General features: G+C 36.5%; 1 protein-coding gene across 1 annotated transcript in view; it reads left to right on the top strand.

Moving 5' to 3' along the window:
* The window catches only part of GABRG1 (gamma-aminobutyric acid type A receptor subunit gamma1), a 31,457-nt gene extending 15,013 nt beyond the window's left edge, over positions 1 to 16,444 (top strand). The window contains exons 3-8 of the mRNA XM_059470373.1: positions 4,183 to 4,403; positions 7,122 to 7,204; positions 8,384 to 8,521; positions 8,648 to 8,800; positions 11,840 to 12,051; positions 16,385 to 16,444. Of these exons, the coding sequence (XP_059326356.1) occupies positions 4,183 to 4,403; positions 7,122 to 7,204; positions 8,384 to 8,521; positions 8,648 to 8,800; positions 11,840 to 12,051; positions 16,385 to 16,411 (834 nt within the window). The 3' untranslated portion in view covers positions 16,412 to 16,444. The remainder of the gene's footprint in view (positions 1 to 4,182; positions 4,404 to 7,121; positions 7,205 to 8,383; positions 8,522 to 8,647; positions 8,801 to 11,839; positions 12,052 to 16,384) is intronic.
* The last annotated feature ends 5,584 nt before the right edge of the window (positions 16,445 to 22,028 follow it).

The raw sequence follows: 22,028 nt of genomic DNA, 5'->3' as shown, positions 1-22,028 counted from the left end.
TGGATCTGGTAGAAAAGCTGGGGTGGGTTTCTGAGCAAAGATGAAATGATAGGAATATTTTTTTTTTATTTTTCTATTAAATTCGCTGGTAATTAGCTGTATTGTAAGTCTGTAGTTTGCAAAAAATTTTTTTAGTTCTGAGTTTGGTTTTGGAATTCTGCCTTGATTTTCTGTTTCTGAAAACAGAACTAGGCAACTTTCTTCTGTTCTCAGACAAAATGTGTTGCATTTAACATAATCCAGCCAACAATTTAGCTACTTGTTACTTGCCTTCTCCATTCTTTTTTTATTCTGGAATATCAAATCAGTTGTTGGACTGTCAGGAAAAATAAGAATCCTTTTTTTTTTTTTTGCTACGTTTTTTCCTATCCTTATTGATATTATATTAGAATTTGTGTGCTGCAGTTTATAAAGAGAAACAATTGTATTAGATGATATCTGCCTCTCTTTCTTTCACAGCTTTCCAGTAACTAAAAAAAGCAATCCACTGACCTTTTTCAAAGTCTGACTTTAATTGAACTGTTCATGACAATGAAACATATTGAGGATTTTATTTATCCCCCTTCAGTAGCTGTTCCTGCTTTGTTTGAAGTATTGTTTTTTTATATTAAATGACTATCACTGAGGCCATGAATCTGTTTGTCAGCAGCCACAGTTTGTGCCCTGCCTGGCCCTTTAATGGTAATCTCTGATTAGTCACACTGTTCCCAGCCTTTGGAGTTTGCTAAGATCTTTTAGAGAGGAAAGAGATGGAGGAGGATTGAAGTTATCTGCAAATAATTATGCAGGTGGGCACTTCATGCCAGCTGTGAATAAAAAGTACTCACAGATTTAATCAAATGCCAAATAGGAGCCAATATGTGCCATTGTTCTTGGACCCTGTGAGGTTAAATATGAATAAGCTGTGACTAACACAGCCATAGATGGATTCCACTTTATTCTGCATGCCTATTTTGCCATTAGTTTAATTTGAAAGAGAGGATACTAAACCAATTTTTATAGTTGCACAGTGGCATTAAATGTTGAGTTTCATCAAAGACTAGTAGAAGTGATAGGAGTGTTAATTTTAAATTTTGTAAGAAAATAAGGAAAGCAAGATTGTTGGCTAGAAAGATTTGTTGCACTAAAAGAATATTGCATTAATCTTGTTGCTGTTATGCTTGCTTATGCAATCTCTGAAAAAAGATAGGGCTTTTATTAATCTTGTTTCAGAAATAAAGTACTCCAAGAAAAGACAGTATGGTGATTTTTCTGCCTTATTTTTAATAACTTTTAGGGACCCAGATTTCCCCTTCTTAAAAGGAAGTAGTAAATATTTTGGGGTAAGAATGTGATCACATGTAAGATGCATTTTGTGAAGAATATATGCTGCCTCAATATGTGTTATGTACCCTCAGAGAGGTCTTTGGGAGGCATAGGATAAATAGATACACTGAAGAAATAGGTAGTAATGTCACCAAGGCAAATGGTAGACGTGGAATAAATGTTCTTGGGTGAAATCAGAGCACTGTCTCTGGGTCCCTGCTGAAGAGCAGGGTGAGCTGCTGCTGCCACCCACCATGAGGCTGCAAGTCCATGTCTTTCAGGTGGGATGCATGGTAGGATTATGCCTGTAGTTGGCTGATTCCAGGAGAGGGAGAAGGATGTGTCTGAGTGCAGAAGTGTGAGCTTTTACAAGGAGGACAAGTCTCTTCAGGTGTGTTACAAGAGGCTAGCACTTGGATCTCCTTTGACGTTCAGCAAGATGCTTGGAAACAAGACATTACTAATTTTCTGACGCTAAATTATTGTGTACTGGGTTATTTTTGAACAGTTATAAATGTATCATGGAGAATTATTCTTGGTTTTTTTTTTTGTTTGGGTTTTTTTGTTTGTTTGTTTGGTTGGTTTTTTCTGTTTTTTGTTTACCCCAAGGGTTTTTTAAACAGCTCCTCTAATACATGCTGGTTTAATCTGTGATAGAACTATTTTTCTGCTTAGTAGCTGGTAGAGTGCTGCTGTTTGGAGTTAGCAGGATACAAACCTGCACATTTAAAACTGAAAGGCAAAAGAATACAAGCATCTGAGTCTGCTGAGGCCATTCCCTTGTTCTTTGTGTTCAAAATAATCTTCTTTTTTTAGTCTAATTTATTAGGGTGGCTGGTATTCTATAACAAGCTGTGTTTTCTTGCTTGGGTGGATTTGACTATAATGACTTAGATAATTTTTTTTTCAAACGAGGCATTGCTACTGTGAAGTGGCTGCAAAGAGTAGCACCTTCAAACTCAGATGGTCTTCACTTTTCGTACATTTCATCATGTCTGTTGATTCTGCTCACTTCTTTTTTCATTTCTCCTATTTGTATTGTAAAGGCAATGCATAAATCTTTGTTCATTCTGTCCCATTAAAGCCCATTAAAACACTTCTCTTGTGCACTGCCTTGGGCTCTCCTTTATACTACAGCAAGACAAGTTTCATTTTCAGTTGTAACTACAAATGAGCACAGAAAGTTGAATTTTAAGGTTAAACAGGTCCAGGGTTTTCACAGGTACCTGGAATTCTGTTTGCAGAAGAAGAAATAAGTCAAGGACTTGTTTTGACCTTCAGAATCTTCCTCTGCTGGCAGTGACTCTCAAGAAATACGCAAAGTTTTAGAACAAAGTCACCTTAAAACTTCATTTTTATAGTATTTTTGATCTCTCTCTCTCTCCACTGTTTGCCTCATGCATTACTTGTTCATAACCTTTGGAAAACACTGAGTTACCAGGTGGTAATTCATCTGCCATACATCATAGAGCAAGAGGAAACCTCCCTCTAGCATATCTGTTTCCTGAATTTGTACTTCTCCCATCTGGAGAGGTGGGAAAATCAAGAGAGATTAAGATAGTCCTGGAATATCTGCCCTGGTACTTCTCAAGGATGAAGTGCCAAATTTCTCAAACTTTCCGAAGAGATGGGTGGTATCAGTTGCTGAAGCTAGTGAGGAATCTGCAACTTGTACAGTTGGCCGCTGTGATTGCTTAAAAGGAAAATGAACAAAAAAATCCACTCCAATCAATAAAGCCTTTAGCTTTCATTTAAAAACAGAATTGATTGACTACACTATGGATTTTTATTGACCAACTAAACAAGTGCTAACCCCTTTGGCTCAAGCAAGAGTGTGGACACCATCTCTTCCTCGCTTTCTCCTGTCCATTCAACCCATAACTGAGAGGTGAACAACCAGCACCAAATGTTTCAGCTTGGCCTGCAGCTCTTTCCCTGCAGGGGAGCTGCCCAGTTCTCATTGAAGCCCTCATGGGGCAGCCATGCAGGAAAGATCACATCTGCTATGGGGTACTGAGACTGTTGCCATTAAGGTCAGAGTATGGTCTAGAGCTCTGACAACACACAGAGCTGCTGAAGTGCAGAAACAACTGGCTGGATTCTTCAAAAAGAAAAATTCTTTTATGCATCTGTATTGATATCCCTCTCAAGTTTTACTGTGTCAAGAATTATTTCATAAGATGGGGTTACCTTTTATCTATTTATTTTGTTTTTCACCTTTCTTTTCTGGCCATAAGTCTACAGAGGAATTTGATTTTCTATTACAGAAGGAACTTCCTTGAGGCTTTAACAAGTAAAGTGGAATTTCTTTAGGGAAATTTCCTTCTTGATTATGATTATGTATACTTTTGTGTGTATGTTGGTAGGTGTACAAGGCAGATGGTAACAGATAGTTCTGCAAACTGGCATGTTTGATTTCCATATATTAATGAATTCTTCATAATCTGAAATTTCTTGAAAAATGTTAACTTGTGTGTTGAAAAGTTTGGAGGAAAACATAGAAAGCTTTCTTTGTTTGGTTCTTAAAAGTATATCTCTCTTAACATAGTCTAACCTTGAAGTACTAAGGTTGCCCTTAAATTTCTGTCCAGGGCCCCCAGAGGTGATTGCAGTATGCGGGAACCTCCAAGTTACACTCCCATCACATACCTTCTTCCTGAAGTAATCAGTGTGTGTCAGGGGAGAGGAGGTAGCGACAGAAGGCTGTGTGCATCTTTTGTCTCTCATTCTGGGTTCACTGGCTGCTGTCTGCTATGCAAATGGTAATACAAAAGAGAATAGAGCAAGTGGCTTCGGATTTGTATACGAGTCAGAAAACAGTTGGCTTGCAGACGTTGGGAAACGTAAACATAGATATGGTTGTTTCTCTGTTTTTAGGAATACACTATAGATATAATTTTTGCCCAGACTTGGTATGACAGTCGTCTAAAATTTAACAGCTCAATGAAGGTGCTTATGCTTAATAGCAATATGGTTGGAAAAATCTGGATTCCAGACACTTTCTTCCGGAACTCAAGGAAATCTGATGCTCACTGGATTACAACTCCAAACCGTTTGCTTCGAATCTGGAGCGATGGAAGAGTATTGTACACTCTAAGGTGGGTTTTTATTATTTGGGTAGAAAAATAATCAAAACATATTCCTTTTATGATCAGGAATATGAAAATAATGAATATGAATCAAATTCCTGCCATCTCTTTTGTTATGGACAATAGGAATTTGCAAGGAATTGATTAAACAAGAAAAAAAAAAAGATCATTTGATCATGAAAAAATTAAATTAATAGTATTGAAATATAATGCGGAGATAATTGACTAAGGACAAGTGAAGGTAATAGCAAATTTTGATCTCATTTAGGTACAGGCAAGATTTAAAAAAGGATGCTATATAGTATATAGCATCTAGGCGGTCTGTCACTAATATATTGCAGATAAATTATTTTTGGTTGAAATACTTTAAAATCTAATTTCCACCAAATGATATTCTGTAAGTAAAATATTAAATGCTTCAAATAATGTTTGATTGAAAGTTTGATTAAAGCTAAGGCCCCAGCCCTGTATGTACTACTTAACATCTGTACACTTGTAAGCAATTAAAATCAGCAGATCTATTCATCCAGAATAGGCATAAACAAACATGTTGGTGATAATTCTACTTGGCAAATGGGAGATACTTGTGCTTCTTTTAACCTTAAGGCTATTTGTACTGCTTTTTGAGTCACTTTTCAAACAGTTAGTGAAAGGCTGTAGTCTACAGAAAGTATTTTAGGGTCATCTCTGTCATATTTTCTAAATATGCTGAACAAATCCTATAATAAGTCAGGGGTTGATCAAGAAGTAGTCTATGCAGAGGATGCCATAAATATGATTTTGCTCTTAAGAGTTTGTTTATTTAGTTATCTATTTAAAACAGAAAGTGGCACTTTACTTTCTTCTCAATCATTTATGCTCTGTTCATATGCACTATATGTTGTATGAACAATGTATAAATTTCTCATGTATCAAATGTAAGAATTAGAATGCATTACAAGGATTCTCTTCACTTTATTTTTTCTTATTGTGCTTATTTGGGAGCATACAGACATCCCTGAAGAGCACTTTTTAAATGGTTTATTATGCCAGTTGGTGTTTATAAAAGTCTCTAGAGAGCCTCTCCTGTTGACATGCTTTTTTTTTTTCTTTTTCTAATTAGCAATTGTAGAGTCATACTTGGACTTTACCCTTCCATTGTCCATTCATTTTCAATGAAAAAAATTCTTCTAAAGAGATTCAAAGTAAAAAATCATGTGAGCCCTCAAAGAGCAATAGGTTAGAATTATTGTGTCAGAGCATGAGAAATAAAGTGCAATGAGCTGGTAACAGAACAGCAGAACACGCTGTTACCCTGCACTGCAACACACAAACATCCATATGGGTGAATATATGGCCTGAATTTGACCTAAGGTAAAACAACATTTGAGAGGTTCATACCTGGCTTGTTGAAGGAACAATAATGGGATCTGACAGTTCTCCAGGTCCGTGGGCTGTCCTGTATCACCACTCTTTCCTTGTTGGTAATCGAGGGGGCAGACGTGGTGAAAATATGAACCAGCCTTACTGAATCTCCTCTGAGGGTGTCCCATGGTCTGTCCGTTGCACCATCTGTGATTCCAGATCTAGTTGTGGTGCTTTGAACACAAGGCTCAGCTTGTTTTCTTTTTCTTTGAGTGTTTAACTATGCAAAAATTGAAAGTGGAAAGTAAAGGCAATAAATGCATAGATCATAGCTGACAAATTTGAAAAGCATCTCCATAGTGATGCAAGTATTCTGCTTGAAAGTGTGGGGAAGGGTCTTTCTTCCTCTCTCTCACAGGTTCCTTGTAAACATTTGGTCAGGTCATAGTGGCAGTTTGTGTAGAATAAATACTTTGTTCAGAGACTTGTAAAACTATCTGGCAGCATGTCTTAGAGCCTTTTCCTATCTCTTGTCTAATATGTAAGCATTGCACACATTAAAGTATGTGAGCATTATGGCAATTTTTAAAGTTGATTTTAGAAGACATTCTGCCTTTCTATACAGTGTTGCCAACAAAGGAGGAGGTATTTTAAATGCAAAGAAGTCAGTTTGAAGTCTAGCCCCTTGCTTTGGCTTACTAGTGAAAGGTAGCAGGACTGGGTTTTCCACTTATTCCTTGGAAGTCATGTGGAAATTCGTGATAGCATTTTCAAAAGCAGAAAGGGATTTAGTCCAGACAGTTATGAGTCCTAAATCAATTCTAAAATGTTTATAAGTTGTAAATTATTTGAATGCCTTAGACATTAAACAGGTAGAAACATAGTTTGCTTTTCCTATCCAAATGCTTTTTTCACCAGAGCTGCTTCCATGAGTATAGAGCAAGTCCAATGTGCCCCACAATGTTTCTCTTATGCAAAGCCACCAGATACAATGATGGCAAATGCAATGTGACTTCATAAATGTGTTCTACAAAAACTTCCTTTTTGTGCTATCATAATCTCTCTTTCCCCTGTCTTCAGACCCTAATTTTTATCCCCTATTTTTTGTAGAGCTGAGAGATGCCTCAAAATCAATTGAAATTTTGGAAATGGCTTGAAATACCACTTGAAACAACACAGATTCTCAAATTGCATGCAATAATAATTCCTGTTTTGTTCTTTGGTACTAATACTGGATGTTGTTTTTCTGATACACAGGAGGCTATTCATAATATCCATTAATTGGCATAATTTATTTCAGTGTATGTTATTTACTATGTAGTATAAAGTATCTGAATTCTTGAATATAACCTATTTTCTTCTTCCCCTTCCTTTTCTAATTAGGTTGACAATTAATGCTGAATGTTATCTTCAGCTTCATAATTTTCCTATGGATGAACATTCTTGTCCTCTGGAGTTTTCAAGCTGTACGTGGTAAAATACTTTTGTCCTCTTTACATTCAGCTATATATTTACTTAAATTTTGTCATCAGGAGAGCAAATGTTTCCTTTTTAAAGCCTTGAGGCAAAAGAAAGAACCGACCATTCATGTTTTGACTGGATTTATTGTGTTATTTAATACACTAATTAATTACTTGAATCACATGTATTTTTTGCAACTTTAAAAATAGTCTTTTTACTTAGGAGTCTAATACAGTGGCTATTACAGTTAATGGAAATGCACTGTCCTGGAAAAACTTTGTTTCCTTATTCCTGCAACTTTGAATTAGTTCCATATGGTGTACTTAAAGGAAAGAATAAGATATGTCTTGTTCAACTTGCTTCTATAAATGCTGAATCAGTAGAAGTCCTTTTCCTTTCAGTGGAACTTAGTTTATATGAGCAAAACCACTACCTTCAGGCTCTATTTTTGATGCAAACTATGTTAAAAAAATCCTAGAGAATTGTGCTATTATAATCACACAATCATTAATGTTGGAGAAAAACTCCTACATCAAGTCCAACCTATGACTGAACACCAACATCTCAACTAAACTGTAGCATGAAGTGCCGTGTCCAGTTGTTTCTAGAGCACCTCCAGGGAAGGTGACTCCACCATTTCCCTGGGCAGCCCATTCCAATGCTTCACAACATTTCAGTGAAGAAATTCTTCCAAATATCCAGCCTGAACCTCCCTGATGCAGACATGAGGCCATGTCCTGTCACCCTGTTGCATGGGAGAAGAGGCCAGCTCCTGTATTGCTACAGACTTCTATCAGGTGGTCTTCCCTAAACAATCAAATTATGTACTAAGAAGTGTACTTTTGAGCTCTTTCTGATAATTTAATGATAATGTAATGACATTTATGTTTTAATAGTGATGATTCTGAGCCAGTTTTTATTACTGGAGTTTGAGAATACCGTGTAGATATTTTATAAACATTTGTATTTACACAGTTTTTGGTTGATTGTACATTTACCTTGACTTAAAATTGAGACCATTTATTTTGTGGTTAAATTTTAAGTGTATCAAAAGGAATATAGATGGTCTCAAATCCACTTAATGTACAGCTCTGTTTTAATTTATAAGAAACTTCAGAGATCATAAAATGTGCTTTCTGTGTACATTCTATGGCTTAGTGTTTGATTTTTTTGTTTCATTCTAGATGGATATCCCAGGAATGAAATTGAATACAAATGGAAGAAAACCTCTGTTGAAGTGGCAGATCCAAAATACTGGAGATTGTATCAGTTTGCATTTGTAGGGCTACGAAACACAACTGAAATTTCTCATACCTTGTCTGGTAAGGCAAAGTGTTGAGTTTTATTTTGTGAATATCTATTTAGATCAAAACTAACATATGAAGATAAAACTGAAAACCATATTATATGTCAGATAAATATATTTTATTATTTTTTTCAATTTTTAGGTGATTATATTATTATGACAATATTCTTTGATCTCAGCAGACGTATGGGATATTTTACTATTCAGACATACATTCCTTGTATACTCACAGTTGTTCTTTCATGGGTGTCATTTTGGATCAATAAGGATGCAGTTCCTGCAAGGACTTCTCTGGGTAAGAATGTCTTTTTTAAGCCTTGAAGGATCTGGTGCTCCTAAAGAAAACAAATGTGTAGCACATTTATTTTCCCACAATTATTCCCCTTCAGATTGTGACCATTGGTCATTCTCTCTTGAACTGCAACATTGGGAGTAGGAGAATCCTGCTGTAGTTGCGTGGCAGAGTTTAAGCAAGCAAAGCTGAGCATGGAAATCATGATCCAAGTTTGTCAGTCTGCTGTTGTTCACATAAATATGTTTTTTCTTTTTTATGTTTTTTTATCATCTCCGAGGACCGTCATGTGGCAATTATTAATCTGACACTTAGCGTCATGGAACAAATTGAAGTCATTACTACATGACCAAAAATGGCAAAAATCTGGTTTAGTTTTTACGTTGTTTTTTTTGTGTTCTTGGCATTGGTTTTTGGTTGGATTTTGTTTGTTTGTTTCGGGGGGTTGTTTGTTTTTGTTTGTTTGGCTTTTTTTTTTAGTAGAATGATTCAATTATTCTTTTAGACTGAGGATAGGACAGAAAACTTGCAACCAAAGTTACACTTCAAGAAGTTAGGTCTATAATTCACAAAAACTCCTGTTTTTACTACAGACAGTCTGAAGTGTTTGCAAGTTCTAATACGAAGATAATTATGTGTTAGTGCCATCTTGGCTGACCTGTTCAGCACAGCATCAGTCTGCTAAGTTTGACTATTTAGGATTCCTGTGCTGCCTTGGAGAAAAGTTGCAGTCCCCACATAAAGCCTAATAAACGGGTACACAGAGTGCACAGGACACAGCTTTGAGCTTAGCAGGGACAGATAGTTGTAGCAGAGCTAGTGACAGCAGTCTGACCTATTTTGGGGTCAAGAGCTGAGAGTTCTATCTTAGGAAGTTAGAGATGTGAGTTAATTTTCCTGATCAGCTGTATTGCTGTGAGCACACCATTCCCACCCTACAAGATCATTTGCTACCAGAAGCATGAGCCCACACTTTAACTCCCTGCCTTTCCCACTGAAACTGGACCTGCCAGATTAATGAGTCAAGAGAGAAAGTAAGCAAGAACAAGCATGGCTCAGTAGCCTAATGAAAAGGTAAGGGAAGAAAATCTCAGTCTAGGACTCTATGTTGTTTGAAAGTGCTGAAAAATTTAGTGAAGAGAGTCTAAAGTCTTGAATAAATAAGTGAAAATTACTTTTGATAGTTTTAAAACTTGATGCAGAAATTTCATCAGATTTCTTTGACTCATTGAACATCATTGTGGATTCTGTTGGTATCCTTCTAGTTCTGTATCCAGATTTTTGTTTTTACAAAGTACTTTTTATATGCCATGAAACTGATGTCACAGTTAAGCTGAAGAGTTCAAGCTCTCAGTTCAGCATTACTAGCCTTCATCTACTTGAGATGGAATACAAACTTTTGTAATATGTTATTTACAGCTCCCTGCAGGTAACTCTGAACTCCTTTCTTGTAAACATGTAAAATCCATCGCTTGACAGCTTGTAGGATGACTTTTCTTACATGCAAATGTTCTGGAGAAGGAGAAAGAGAGTACCTGTCAAATAGACACAATTCTATGGAAAGAGAAATCAATACAAGAAAGCCAAACCTAAGCCAGGTTTATTATGGCAGGTAGCTGTTTTGCTGTTGAAGGTTTGCTCCCTGTGACAGCCCCCTATGCATTTCACATAGCAGACAAGGCTGGAAAAATTTCTCTTTTCGTCCTCTCTGAATGGATGTTGGTACAGGGAATGGTGGGTGCCATTTCCCACCTGTAAGGTGTGCTGGGGTCTGGTACCCTGAAAAGGCTGGACCTTTTTTTCTCATATCTGTTGGAAGATCCTGGAAGATTGTGGTTTCCCAGAGCAAAAGATTTGGGGTGATTACAGATATTTAAATATGTAGTTATACAGAGGAAATGCCAAATCAGTTTTCAAAAGTATCTGGTGGGAGTGAAGCACTTTTGAAGAACACTGGTTATCTGTTTGCCCCTTTAGGCATATAATTTCATTGGGAAATCTCTTGGAAAAATACTATTGCCTTCCTGCTGCAGGAGCAGTCCATAGTGACCAGTGATTCCATACTTTGATTTGTGAGCCATAGACAGTTTTTGCCTGGTGTAATGCTTTTTTTTTTGTTTATTTGTTTTGTTTTGGTTGTTTTTGTTTTAGTTTTAAATAATCTTGTGCATGTAAATAACAAATTATTTGTGTGTTCAAGTATCGCTCTTCAAAGGAAAGGTCACACTTAATTTTGGACTACTGTGTAAATGGATTTGCATCTCCCTGAAGCATCAAATATAAGAAGAAAGTGTTAAAACCTTGTAAATGCTAAACTAATGAAGAGTGGTACAATTGAGCATATATTTTGAACACATAGTTATTAAGGCCAGTTTGTTCTTTTAATTAGCTTGTATGTAAGAGAATCAGGGGAAACATTTTTTATTACTTAGGACACAGTGTTGAAAGCATATCTGGTAACTTAGACAATGAGACCAGAAAGCTGTGAATGTCATCAAATTTGATCTTCTATGTCTTCTTCAGAAGGAGACAATTGGAAACATTATTAATTTTTCTTTTGTTTACCAAAAGCTTGAAATCATTGATACATAATACATCTTTTATTTCTGAATGCATTCTTTTTAACATTTTAATAGCTTGAGCTAAGGGACTTTCTTGTGCCTATAAAGTTTGTGTGCTTATTTGTACCCATTTTTCTACTGTATTTATGTGTACATTTCATGTCAGATTTATAAAATTTCACAAATTTAATCTCATTGTTTGTTCAGTGTGAGCTGAAAATAGGATGGATTTAAAGGGAAGGGGAAATGTGCTGCTTTCTCTATGATCCCAGGGAGGATGCTGCGTCCATAGGGAGGGATTCTTGCCATAGCACCAATGTACATGAATGTAATCAGTGGTGAACCCCCTGGCCCCTCCTGTGGGTCACTCCTTATATGACACATCAATTAAATAAGAGCTAATATGATTACTTTTTTTGGTGACAATATGATTTGATTACCTATACGTTTCCTTTTTCTGTCTTTTTTTCTTTCTTTGCAGGGATCACAACAGTGCTGACCATGACAACGCTGAGTACAATTGCTAGGAAGTCACTCCCAAAAGTTTCCTATGTGACAGCAATGGACCTTTTTGTTTCAGTTTGCTTTATTTTTGTGTTTGCTGCCTTGATGGAATACGGCACCTTACATTACTTTACCAGCAACAGAAAAGGGGTCAAAGGAAAAGAAAAGAAGGCAAAATCAAAGCCATCAGTAAGTTTAGGCAAACAGGAAAAAAAAATACAGAGTGGTTTTTATTGTACCATTCATTTTGAATGACTGCTTCTTAAGTAGAAAAGCTAATGTTGAAAGATAATTAACACTAATATTTATTTTTTCTTTTTTTTGCAATTAGGGGCTTGTACTAATTTTATGTAAATACAACTAGTAAGCAAAGGGTTTAGGTGATTTCACATATGTGAATGAGGACACATGAGCCTAAGGTGGAGAGTGGTTTGATATAATATTCCATGTCCTTGGTGCTTCTAGAACTGCCCATGAAGTGTGTGCCCACGGAGATGGTTCTGCAGGGGCACAGGGCTTCTGAAAACAGTCCCTGGCAGACCACAGCTAAAACTGTAGCAGTAAAGATAATGTGCATGAACTGAAGGTATGAGGATTTCTTTGGATCTGCATCACCTAACTGAAGTCTTACAAAGCTTTGCAAAGGAAAAAATGCTTGTTATTGGCCAGTATTCTGAATCCCACTACAGAAATTCTATCTTAACTCTTTTCTAAATTGGCTTCCATGTTTCTTTCTGGTTAAATTAACCTTCTGCTTTTACAAGTTGATGTTTTTATGGTAAACCTCTACACATCTCAGGATCAAATATTATTCAATTTTAAGAGTCTTTCTGCTTGTGTAGTAAAAGTGTTGTAATTTCCAAAGAATTTGTTGGAAGTCAGTACAAATACTTAAAGGTAGTCTTTAAAGCAAGAAAACATTGGAGAGAATAAGATAAAGGAAAATGTTATAAAGCCCCTTTCCAAATCATCTCGTCAAAAGATGCAGGTACATATCTGAACCATAATACCAGTTGTCTTTTCTGCATGAAGGCTGAATACCAGCTCTGTATGAGGTGAAACAGAAATTGATAAGAAATTACAGAAGTAATTGCAGGTATGGAAGTGCAGAAATCCTGTTATGAGCCATATCCATTCTGCAGCCCATGTTGGCAAGGACTGGTGCACCCATTCTGAGCAGCCCTGCTGTGGGCCTCTCTTTTATGGGGACACTGAGGCTGTTGGGGCTTGATTGCAGGGAAATGCAATCTTAGGCTTCATTTGGTGAGCTGTTCCAAGGGGATCAGCTGTGTGTTTAGGACAAGGCCAGTGGTGAAGTGTTAATACTTCCCTGTGCTGCCTTGGTCGGATATTACTGTGATCCTCAGGGAATCCTTCACAGTCAGGAAAACTGGAAAATGGAAACTGCAAACCTGCTTCCTGTTAGTGGTAGAAACACATGTAGGAGGAACAGAAGGAGAACACAGGCTTTGGCAAAGGCACAGTTGAGTTTTGAGGGTAAAAGGTAAGAGAGCATGTGGGGGCATCCCAGTGTCAGCACAGCAGATTCAATTTCAGGTTGCTGCTGCAGGGAGGTCTCAACAACGCAGGGAGCTGAGTAGGTCTGAGTAGGCATGCACAACACAGAGAAGGCAGAGATATCAGGATGTACTGCTGTATTCAAACCAGGCAGATATTAAAGATCAGCTGCTGACAAATGGAAAGACACTGAGGCAGTTTGCAAGTATGCTCTATTGAATGAAATAATGCCACTTTGCAGAATCTGTTCACACATCACCCATGTGTGCAATAATCTGCCAAGGGCCTTGAGATTTTCAGTGCATATGAAAATTTTAAATGCAACATAATGATGAGATAGAAACTATGAAACTTACTGAATAAATAGCTGGAATTTGCACTAATATTAAAATTAACAATATAATACTAAAATACTGTTCAGTTGTGTTTTACTGGGTTCTTAAACAATGCTTTTTTATTTCTAAGTTGAAAAAAAATCTTTTTGCACAGAGTTCTTTAAACATGTTATGGCTATAAGACCATACAAAATAAAGAGATTACACAAAGAAAGGGAGAATTAAATTTAATGTACCTAGATGCAAGGATTCTAATTTGGTAAAAGCTTTTCTGGTGATGTTTTATAAAAAGTTGTGACTTTTCTTGCTCCAAATAAGTGAAGAAAGCATCTAATTAGTTAATAAGTCATACCATTACAAATCCTTTTCTTTTTTTTTTTTTTTTGTTCTTTTCTTTTTCCCCCTTTATTTTTGTCAAGGACTTCTATTAATTATTTTTGTCTTGTAGTTATGGATATGCAACTCAAAACAACAGTTTAATTTTCAAAGTCAGTTTAATTCTTTCTGAAAACTCACAAGTTATTTTTTCCTTGGGAAACTTGCCTTGCATAGATCTTTTATTTCTACTGCAAAATGCAATAAATGGTTACTATTCCAGGAACTGATGCCAGTAAGCCACAATAAATGATCTTGTGGAAAAAATGGCAAGACTTTGCAAATGATAACAGCAGTATTATCTTACAAAATATGTGCTGGCATCATTCAAGAAAGGTAGTATGAATTGGCTTATGCAAATCCGCGTTAGTAAGGATAATGAGTTTGGGCAGGAAAGATTAAACTTAATTAGTTATGGATCTTGTTCTGATCATCATTTGACCTGAAATGAGTGTATCACCTGTGCCATGTTCTCCACAGACAATGGCTTTCTTTTGTACTGGTATTAGTGTTATTGCAGAATAATTGGGGTTTGATCCTATCAGACTGTATTATAAATGATCTCATAATACATGCTCTTTTATCTACAATTTCAGTAGGCATATCCATAAAAAGTCAGTGTGTACTTCTATATCTACATGTTGTGAGTGTTCTGTTGTTTTGGTTTTGGTTTTTTTCAGTTTCTTCCAATTTATATCAAGGCATTTTCTTGTTAGGTGTTGGTCTTTTTTTCCTCTTTTCCCTCTCATTGCCTCTTAGACATATTTTATGTATTCCCTTAGGTAGTTAAGCCTACAGGACGACTGTGTCTGCCTCTCTTAAGCCACCTCTTCAAACTTGCAATTCAGCAGCCACCTCCAGTCTGTGTTGGTGATGTGAACAGTGGAGAGCAGTACTGTAATTTTTTCCTTCTCCCATCATGTTTCTGTATTGAGGATTCCTCTTTTACCCCACTAGTAGAAATAACTCATGCCATAAATCTTACATGGGCAAAACCCACAGTGAGCAGAGCAGAGTAGGTGTGAATCAGAAATAGGCATCTTTCCCTGTTTATCTACAGCAGACTAAAGACTTTTTCTTAATTAAAAAAAACCCCTGAACCTATTTTTCATGCTTTGTAAAAATAACCCCTCTTTGCAATGCCTCAAATTAAGATGGAGGCATGTAACTCCTGTTTCTTGGTATTGTCAGTATTTTGTCATAACTGAAAAGACTAATGAGGTCCTTCAGGATGATAATTAGCTCCCTAGGTCATCATGTATAGTCAGTTTTGAAACAGCAGTCTGTGTGAAACTTTCTCTGGTAGAGACACTTATTAAATAAAGCTATTTGAAAACATGGTGGATACTGCTCTGCATTAACACCGTCCCTTAGGACATTGGGTAAAATGCCCCTGAAGCAAAAGAATGTCACCTCAACAATGTATAGAAGTCTGTGTACCGGCCAAAGTAATTCCCAGGAAGTGGGACAACAGGACTTTAAAGCATAATAAGAAGCTAAATGATGGCTTCCCACTTTCCATATTTTTTTCATGTGTTTCAATTTTCTATATTGTATAATTGGTTAATAATATCCAGTTAGATTTTCTCACTGCTTCCTTTCCTGCTGTTTTATATCCTTACATAACCAAATATGAAGAATGTGGAAAAGAGACAACACAGTATAAGAGTAGTGTTAATATAACCGTTCTCCTTGGTCTGAAGATTTTAGAAAAGATGCCAAATGTGGAGTGGGGTAAGTTGAAAGAATATTATGGAATAGTTTAAAACAGCTGTGAGATTTAGAAAGAGAAGATAAAGGACAGACGAGGAAAGAGAATATATTTTGAAACAATCAGGAAAAGAAGGATGATGCATATAAAACTGTGAAGAAACAAAGAAATAAAAGGGGAAAATGTGGGTTGTGTTAGTGTGAGTTAAAAGGTGCAAAGGCAAAAGTCACAAGTAAGGGAATAGCAAACACTATATGTACTAGGCAATTAGCCACCCAGATTTTTTCTATGAGAATTAAAACATTTTACACTGAGTTTTTATCAGATACCAGAAGGTTGTTATGACCATAGAAAGTAAAAGTAAGAATTGAGAACTAAATGCACTCGTGACTTGAGTGGCGTTCTCCTAAGGAGTCATGTCTTGGATTCTGAAGGTGGGCTGTATTGTTTAGGGATTTAATATCTGAGGGTTAGAGGGCATAGCCTGGCCTTACATGTCTCAGTCTGATAAACTTCCCCAGAGATGCTGTGTAAAACCCCTTACCTTTTTTTTTTTTTTTTTTTTTTTTTGGTGAAAATGTAGCTTCCAGAAACACATTTAGTCTCCTAAGGACCCAAAAGACAGGAGGACCATCATTCCTTTGTTAGTGGTGATTATAGCCTGCTTGTGGACTTGGTTGTGACCCAGTTGTCAAGAAGTGACTGACTTCAAAATGTTTGTCTGTGTTTGTAGATGGGATCAGCTAACCCTGTCTGTGTGACTAATTATCTACTATTCCCAAATCCCAGCACAACCCAATTTTCACTGTGGCAGGTGAAAGTAGTTCATGGTCTTTTGCCTGCATGCACTAATTACATATAGCAGTTCATAATTTTCTAAGCTCCCCAAACTGTTTTCTTTACTATGAGAAGTTCTGTATTTTTTAGTGAAGGTGATTTTATTGCTGGGGAAATCCTATGGAATTATTTAATGTGAGGATAAAAGCACACAAAACTATATTTCTCTTTTTTTTTTTTTTTTTCTTAAGAAACCACCTGCAATTGCTGTTCGACCTGGATCAACACTAATTCCAATGAATAGCATTAATCATATCCCTGAACGTGATGATGATTATGGATATGAGTGCCTAGAAGGAAAAGACTGTGCCAGTTTCTTCTGTTGTTTTGAAGACTGCCGCACAGGATCTTGGCGAGAAGGAAGAATACACATCCGGATAGCAAAAATTGACTCCTATTCTCGAATCTTCTTTCCAACTGCCTTTGCATTGTTCAACCTTGTTTACTGGATTGGATATCTTTATCTGTAAATTTCAGAGGTTTGACAAACTTAGAAAAAAATATTAATTGAATAGTCATTAATACTTTTAACTGAGCAAAGGTTAGAGCTGGTCCAAAATGACTCAAATTGTTTGTATGCTTTAAAAATTTGAAACAATGAAAGGAAATATGATGATGTAGTCTCCCTCTTGTGATCAACTGTAGAACTGATACTGCTATTTTGAAGAGAACATTTTGAAATAAATATCCCTAAGATTTCTCTTTCCTTAACACACATGCATACATTTTTTTTCCAGCTCTAAGAAAATGCAGAATCACAGGCTATGCTATTTAACTGAACCAACCTACATAAGCTCTCAGTTTTAATCCTAGATGACAATGCAGAAGGATTTTGTAGCATCTCTTACACCTTTGCAAAGAAAGCCTTAATTAAATGGGATTAGTTACTCTCATCCATTTCATCCATAAGGTGATGATTTTGTTAATCCCTGATTTTAAAAAGTTGAAATGTAACATTTCTCTTTTCAATCAACCATTTTTTCTCTCCAGTATGTTAAAAAGTGTGATTAGATGATAATTAATCAATTCAGATTTATACAGAATGCAGATATAAGATCAGCATGGAATGGATTTATCAAAACACCCAAGGATAATTCTGAGCTTGTCTTATCCTGACCATGGATAGAGACTTTTGGCTTTCAACCTTAGATTACATTTATATCTGTAATCCATTTCCTGTTACTTCATTGTCTTGAGTTCCCCAAAGTTGTCCAAGAGGTCTACAGTTTTCAGAAATTCTTATCCAGCTGCCATTGCCTGCTCATTTCATGGAAAGCAGACTGGTGTTGGCCCAGATTCTGGCCATTAAGCATAATGATCTTCACATACTCAGTGTTGGAGAAAAAGTCATAACTCTACAATTGGAAGAATTTGTATCAGCAGAATTTGGAAGTGCTGTAGCCATTGTACTCAGTCACTGGGTTAAATCCCCAGTCCTAAGAGTGCAGTGTGTGATCTGCTCCCCTTTGCACTCAGTGTGGTTTTGTAGATCTGGTTTGTTACTGCACATGCTGCTCACTGAGCCAAAGCCAAGTGGTATGAGTGTATTGAATGTGTGGAGTGGGTTGCTGGGTAATTACCTTCATGATATTTGTTAGTTTCTAATGGAAAAGATGTGTTATGGAGGGAGGGGTGGGGGTTAAAATAATCCTTATTCATTGCTGAACCTTCTCCAAGATGGGATACATCCCCCCAAAATCATAGGACCAGCTGCCCATCCTTTCCGTGGTAGAGCTTTGGTAGAAATCCTTCAGTAGTAGTCTTTCTGGACTGACCTCTTGGTGTTGACTATTGCTGCCTGGCAGCATTTGGTATCCAATTTCTATTTCTAAAACCATTGTCTTCATTATAGAAAAGTGGAGTATTTCCTCCTTTCTTAAAGACAAATTGGTCTCAAGTGAGTTTGCAAAAATCGCTGTAAAATTAAGATATGCATTAAGTAAAAGTCAGCATTACACAGAAGACCTTACAGATCTTTAAAGAGGATTAATGGGATTAGTATTTGGCTGTAGGTAAGGATGTTAAGTGCTAAAGATAAAGACATGATTAATAGCTAAGAATAGAAAATGTTCCATTAAGGGCTCCCCCTCTTCCCCCCAATATTTCTGTTGAATATGCTCCCTCCTCTGAATTTCTCAGAAGGGATTACTGTATTTATAGTCTTATCGGTACCATGCATAGTAATATATGATATACAATACACTTTTCAGAGGAAATGTTATTCCAGTGTTCAACCCCAAAGTTTAATAGAGAGTGCGAGATTATGTGCAGTTGTTGTGGAAGGAGGTGTGACAAAAGATCCAACTTTAATGAAAACTTTATTCCAGTATTTAGCTGATGAAATGTAGGAGTGGTTGAGAGAATCTGAAAACCCTGATGATGAGGTTGGCTGGCATTATTTGTGGTATGACATTTCTGAGTACCGGCTCTCCTGACTGTTGGACCGAGTGTAGAAGTGCGGCATCATTAATGGCACTGATCTGCTCTAATTTATTGAGCAGGTTTTTTAGAGTCTAATTTTCATAAAATATTCAGTCCAAAAGAAACATGTCAGTTTTTATTCCATAATGTAGGTTGATGCTTTTTGACAGCATGCTGAACACTTTCCTCTGTAGGAGGAATGAAGGTGGCTTCAGCAGTATGTTGGATGTGTGCTTGAAAAGCAGTCAGCTTGCTGTACAACGCAAGGCCCAGATTTAGTGAGTTCCTGAGGTTCATTAATTCACCTTTAAACTAAGGAGACTTAAAAGAACTTGGCACTTCACTAGAGGAAATACAAATTTCACAGCCTGCTCTCCTCTGGCTCATCTAGTTAGCTTTTTCTATTCATGTGGTTGTCAGTTGCCAATCAGCCTCCAGTGACTGAATTGGAGAACTGAAAACATTCAGAATTGGCAAGGGATGCATAAGAAGTCTTTCATCTCTAATTTCTATGGAACAATGTAGTGGAGTATTAAACCTATTGAGTGTTATGGCTGTTTGGCTTATGGCTACACTTGCTTCTGTCTGTTGACAAACTATTCTGTGTACTTCATTTGTTTCTGATGAAATAATTTTAGTTTCTCATAGTACTGTGAGTGCAAATAGGAATGAGAATGCAGTGAACTGTTACATGGCATGTAATAAATGTGTTATTTTAGTCCTATGCATTTCTTTCTAATCTGCATGTAAGCACTTGATTCCAAGAAACCTTAAGTGATACTTTAAAAAAATAGCAAGAAACAGACAGTATAATTAATTAGAGTTAGGTGCTGCAATCATTTTTCAAACTTACCTGGATAAAAAATTTGTTTACTCTTAGCTGGGATCATATTTTTTGGGAGTCATATTATTCTGACCATTACTGCATAAGCACACACTTAAACATATTCCTAATTAGTACTGTTATTAGACCAGAATTCAGAAAAGGGAGTTCTTATGTACTGTCATAAAGAGTGATGCTATCACGAATTGATGCCATTAACACATGCTTAATTTGCACTAATTTCAATAATGAGTGTTCAGTAGCTCAAATAATTGAACATTAAGGATGTGAACCAGAGCCTTTTCAGTAGGAGATTTTCTCATTGAAAGAGAGGGACATAAGAGGAGAATTTGCTGTAAAGGCAGAGAGGGGAAAAAGTCTGGGAAAACTGTTTTATACTGCACCTATCTTTGGCATATCTTGAAATGTATTTCTCAAAAAAGAGACTTTTCCTTGATATTTCTGTATTAGTGTTTACCAGTTTTCTGTTTTAGTGGTGAGTACAGTTCAGTGTGTTATTTTTTAGTAAGGTTCTGTCTATGATTGTAGCTCACTGAACTTCAGTGCATGTCTTCTGTGTCTGAATAAATCTGTTTTATGTAGTGGCAGTGCAACCAAAGCATGAACTCTGGGTAACGTATTTTGTATTCACACATTGATGTGCTTCAAAGACTTTAACCTTATCCAGTTTTCTGGCATTCAGAGATATAGGATTGTGTTAGACTTTGAAGGAGAGTCACCTCCAACAGTATTTTTAAAACTTTCTGTTCTTTATTTGGTATGGTAGTAAAACATTTGTTTAAAATTGGTATATGAATTATGCTTTGTAATTTGTGAACACCTTACAATCAAAAGAGAACAGGAGGAGTCTGGATTTAAATATCTATCTGCCTAAAGGAAGATATGTTTCATTTAATTGTATCAGTCATAATTTCTGGCTGCTGTTTCCAAATAGCTGAGAACTAGTGCAAATACATTTTTCTGTTACTATAATTATTTTGGAAAAATTCATTGTAGTTTCTCTCAGTTATAACTTAAATATGATCTTTCATGTTTATGAAATAATTCTGTATTTTTAGTCATTATAATAGATACAGAAGATAGAAACTAATGTACAATTCCACAGCTGAAAAATCCAAAGCCAAGAATCAGAATTACTGTGCTTCTCTTCCTAAAAAAGCTCAGTGGATGTCCACATGCCTCATGAATGCACTGGAGGGGGAGGCTGACTCACAGGGAGTGGTAGAATACTCTCCAGACTGTAGAAAAGACTTTTGCATTGGTTCATGCCATGAATTTGCTACAAAAGTGGTTCAAATGAAGGAAAGGAATGGATCTGTCCTCCTTTTTTCAGTGATCTCTTATTTCTGCCTCATTTCAGTCACCAACAGCAGTTCAAATGCTCTGTTTGCTGCCAGATGAAACAAAATCAGAAAAATTGTCTTTATTTTACTCTTAGTTGGTTAATATTTCACACAGATGGGTGGGATCATCTGACTGAACACACAAGATTATGACCAAGTTTTTCTCCAAGACAGGTGGTGGGAGTTTGCAGCTGGAGGCTGAAGGATTGCTTGTTGTGATGGGCATTTTTCATTCAGTTGCGAATCTGCACTGAAAACTGGTGGGAGGAGAGGAAACAATGATATGAGGGAAAGATTGATGGTGGCAGTAATCCCAGAATCAAGTTACATGGATCTGAGTGACTTATATTTAGTTCATAGGTTTCTCACTGGTATTCGTGATAATTCCCTTGGTTTCTCTGCAACATAATGAAATATTTCTAATGTTTTAAATAAAAAGGAAAATACTGTGTATTTCCTATGCATTAACTACTGACTGAACAGGCAATAGGAAGTTATCTTAAGTTAACATTCTGGTGAAATATTGAACAGAAAACAGAGATCAGGTTAAATGAGAAAAAACTTTTTTAATTCTCCATTTATCATTGAGGATAAAACCATGTTTAAAATTACTGAGCATTAATTAGTGCAGTAGGCACTGGGAAGGGCCTAGTACCCAGTCTAAACTGCTGCCAGTCCCCTCAAGGGCTAAAACATTTGGGAATAGAAACCTGACTCAGACTGTACTCAGTTATCATCCCCTATTTCCATCAGGAAGTGAGAAAGATGAATTGTGATTATGC

Source organism: Ammospiza nelsoni, chromosome 4, assembly GCF_027579445.1.
Source record: "Ammospiza nelsoni isolate bAmmNel1 chromosome 4, bAmmNel1.pri, whole genome shotgun sequence".
Classification (NCBI taxonomy): Eukaryota; Metazoa; Chordata; class Aves; order Passeriformes; family Passerellidae; genus Ammospiza; species Ammospiza nelsoni.
The sequence above is the reverse complement of the archived record's forward strand: the minus strand, read 5'-3'. Positions and strand labels throughout refer to the sequence as shown.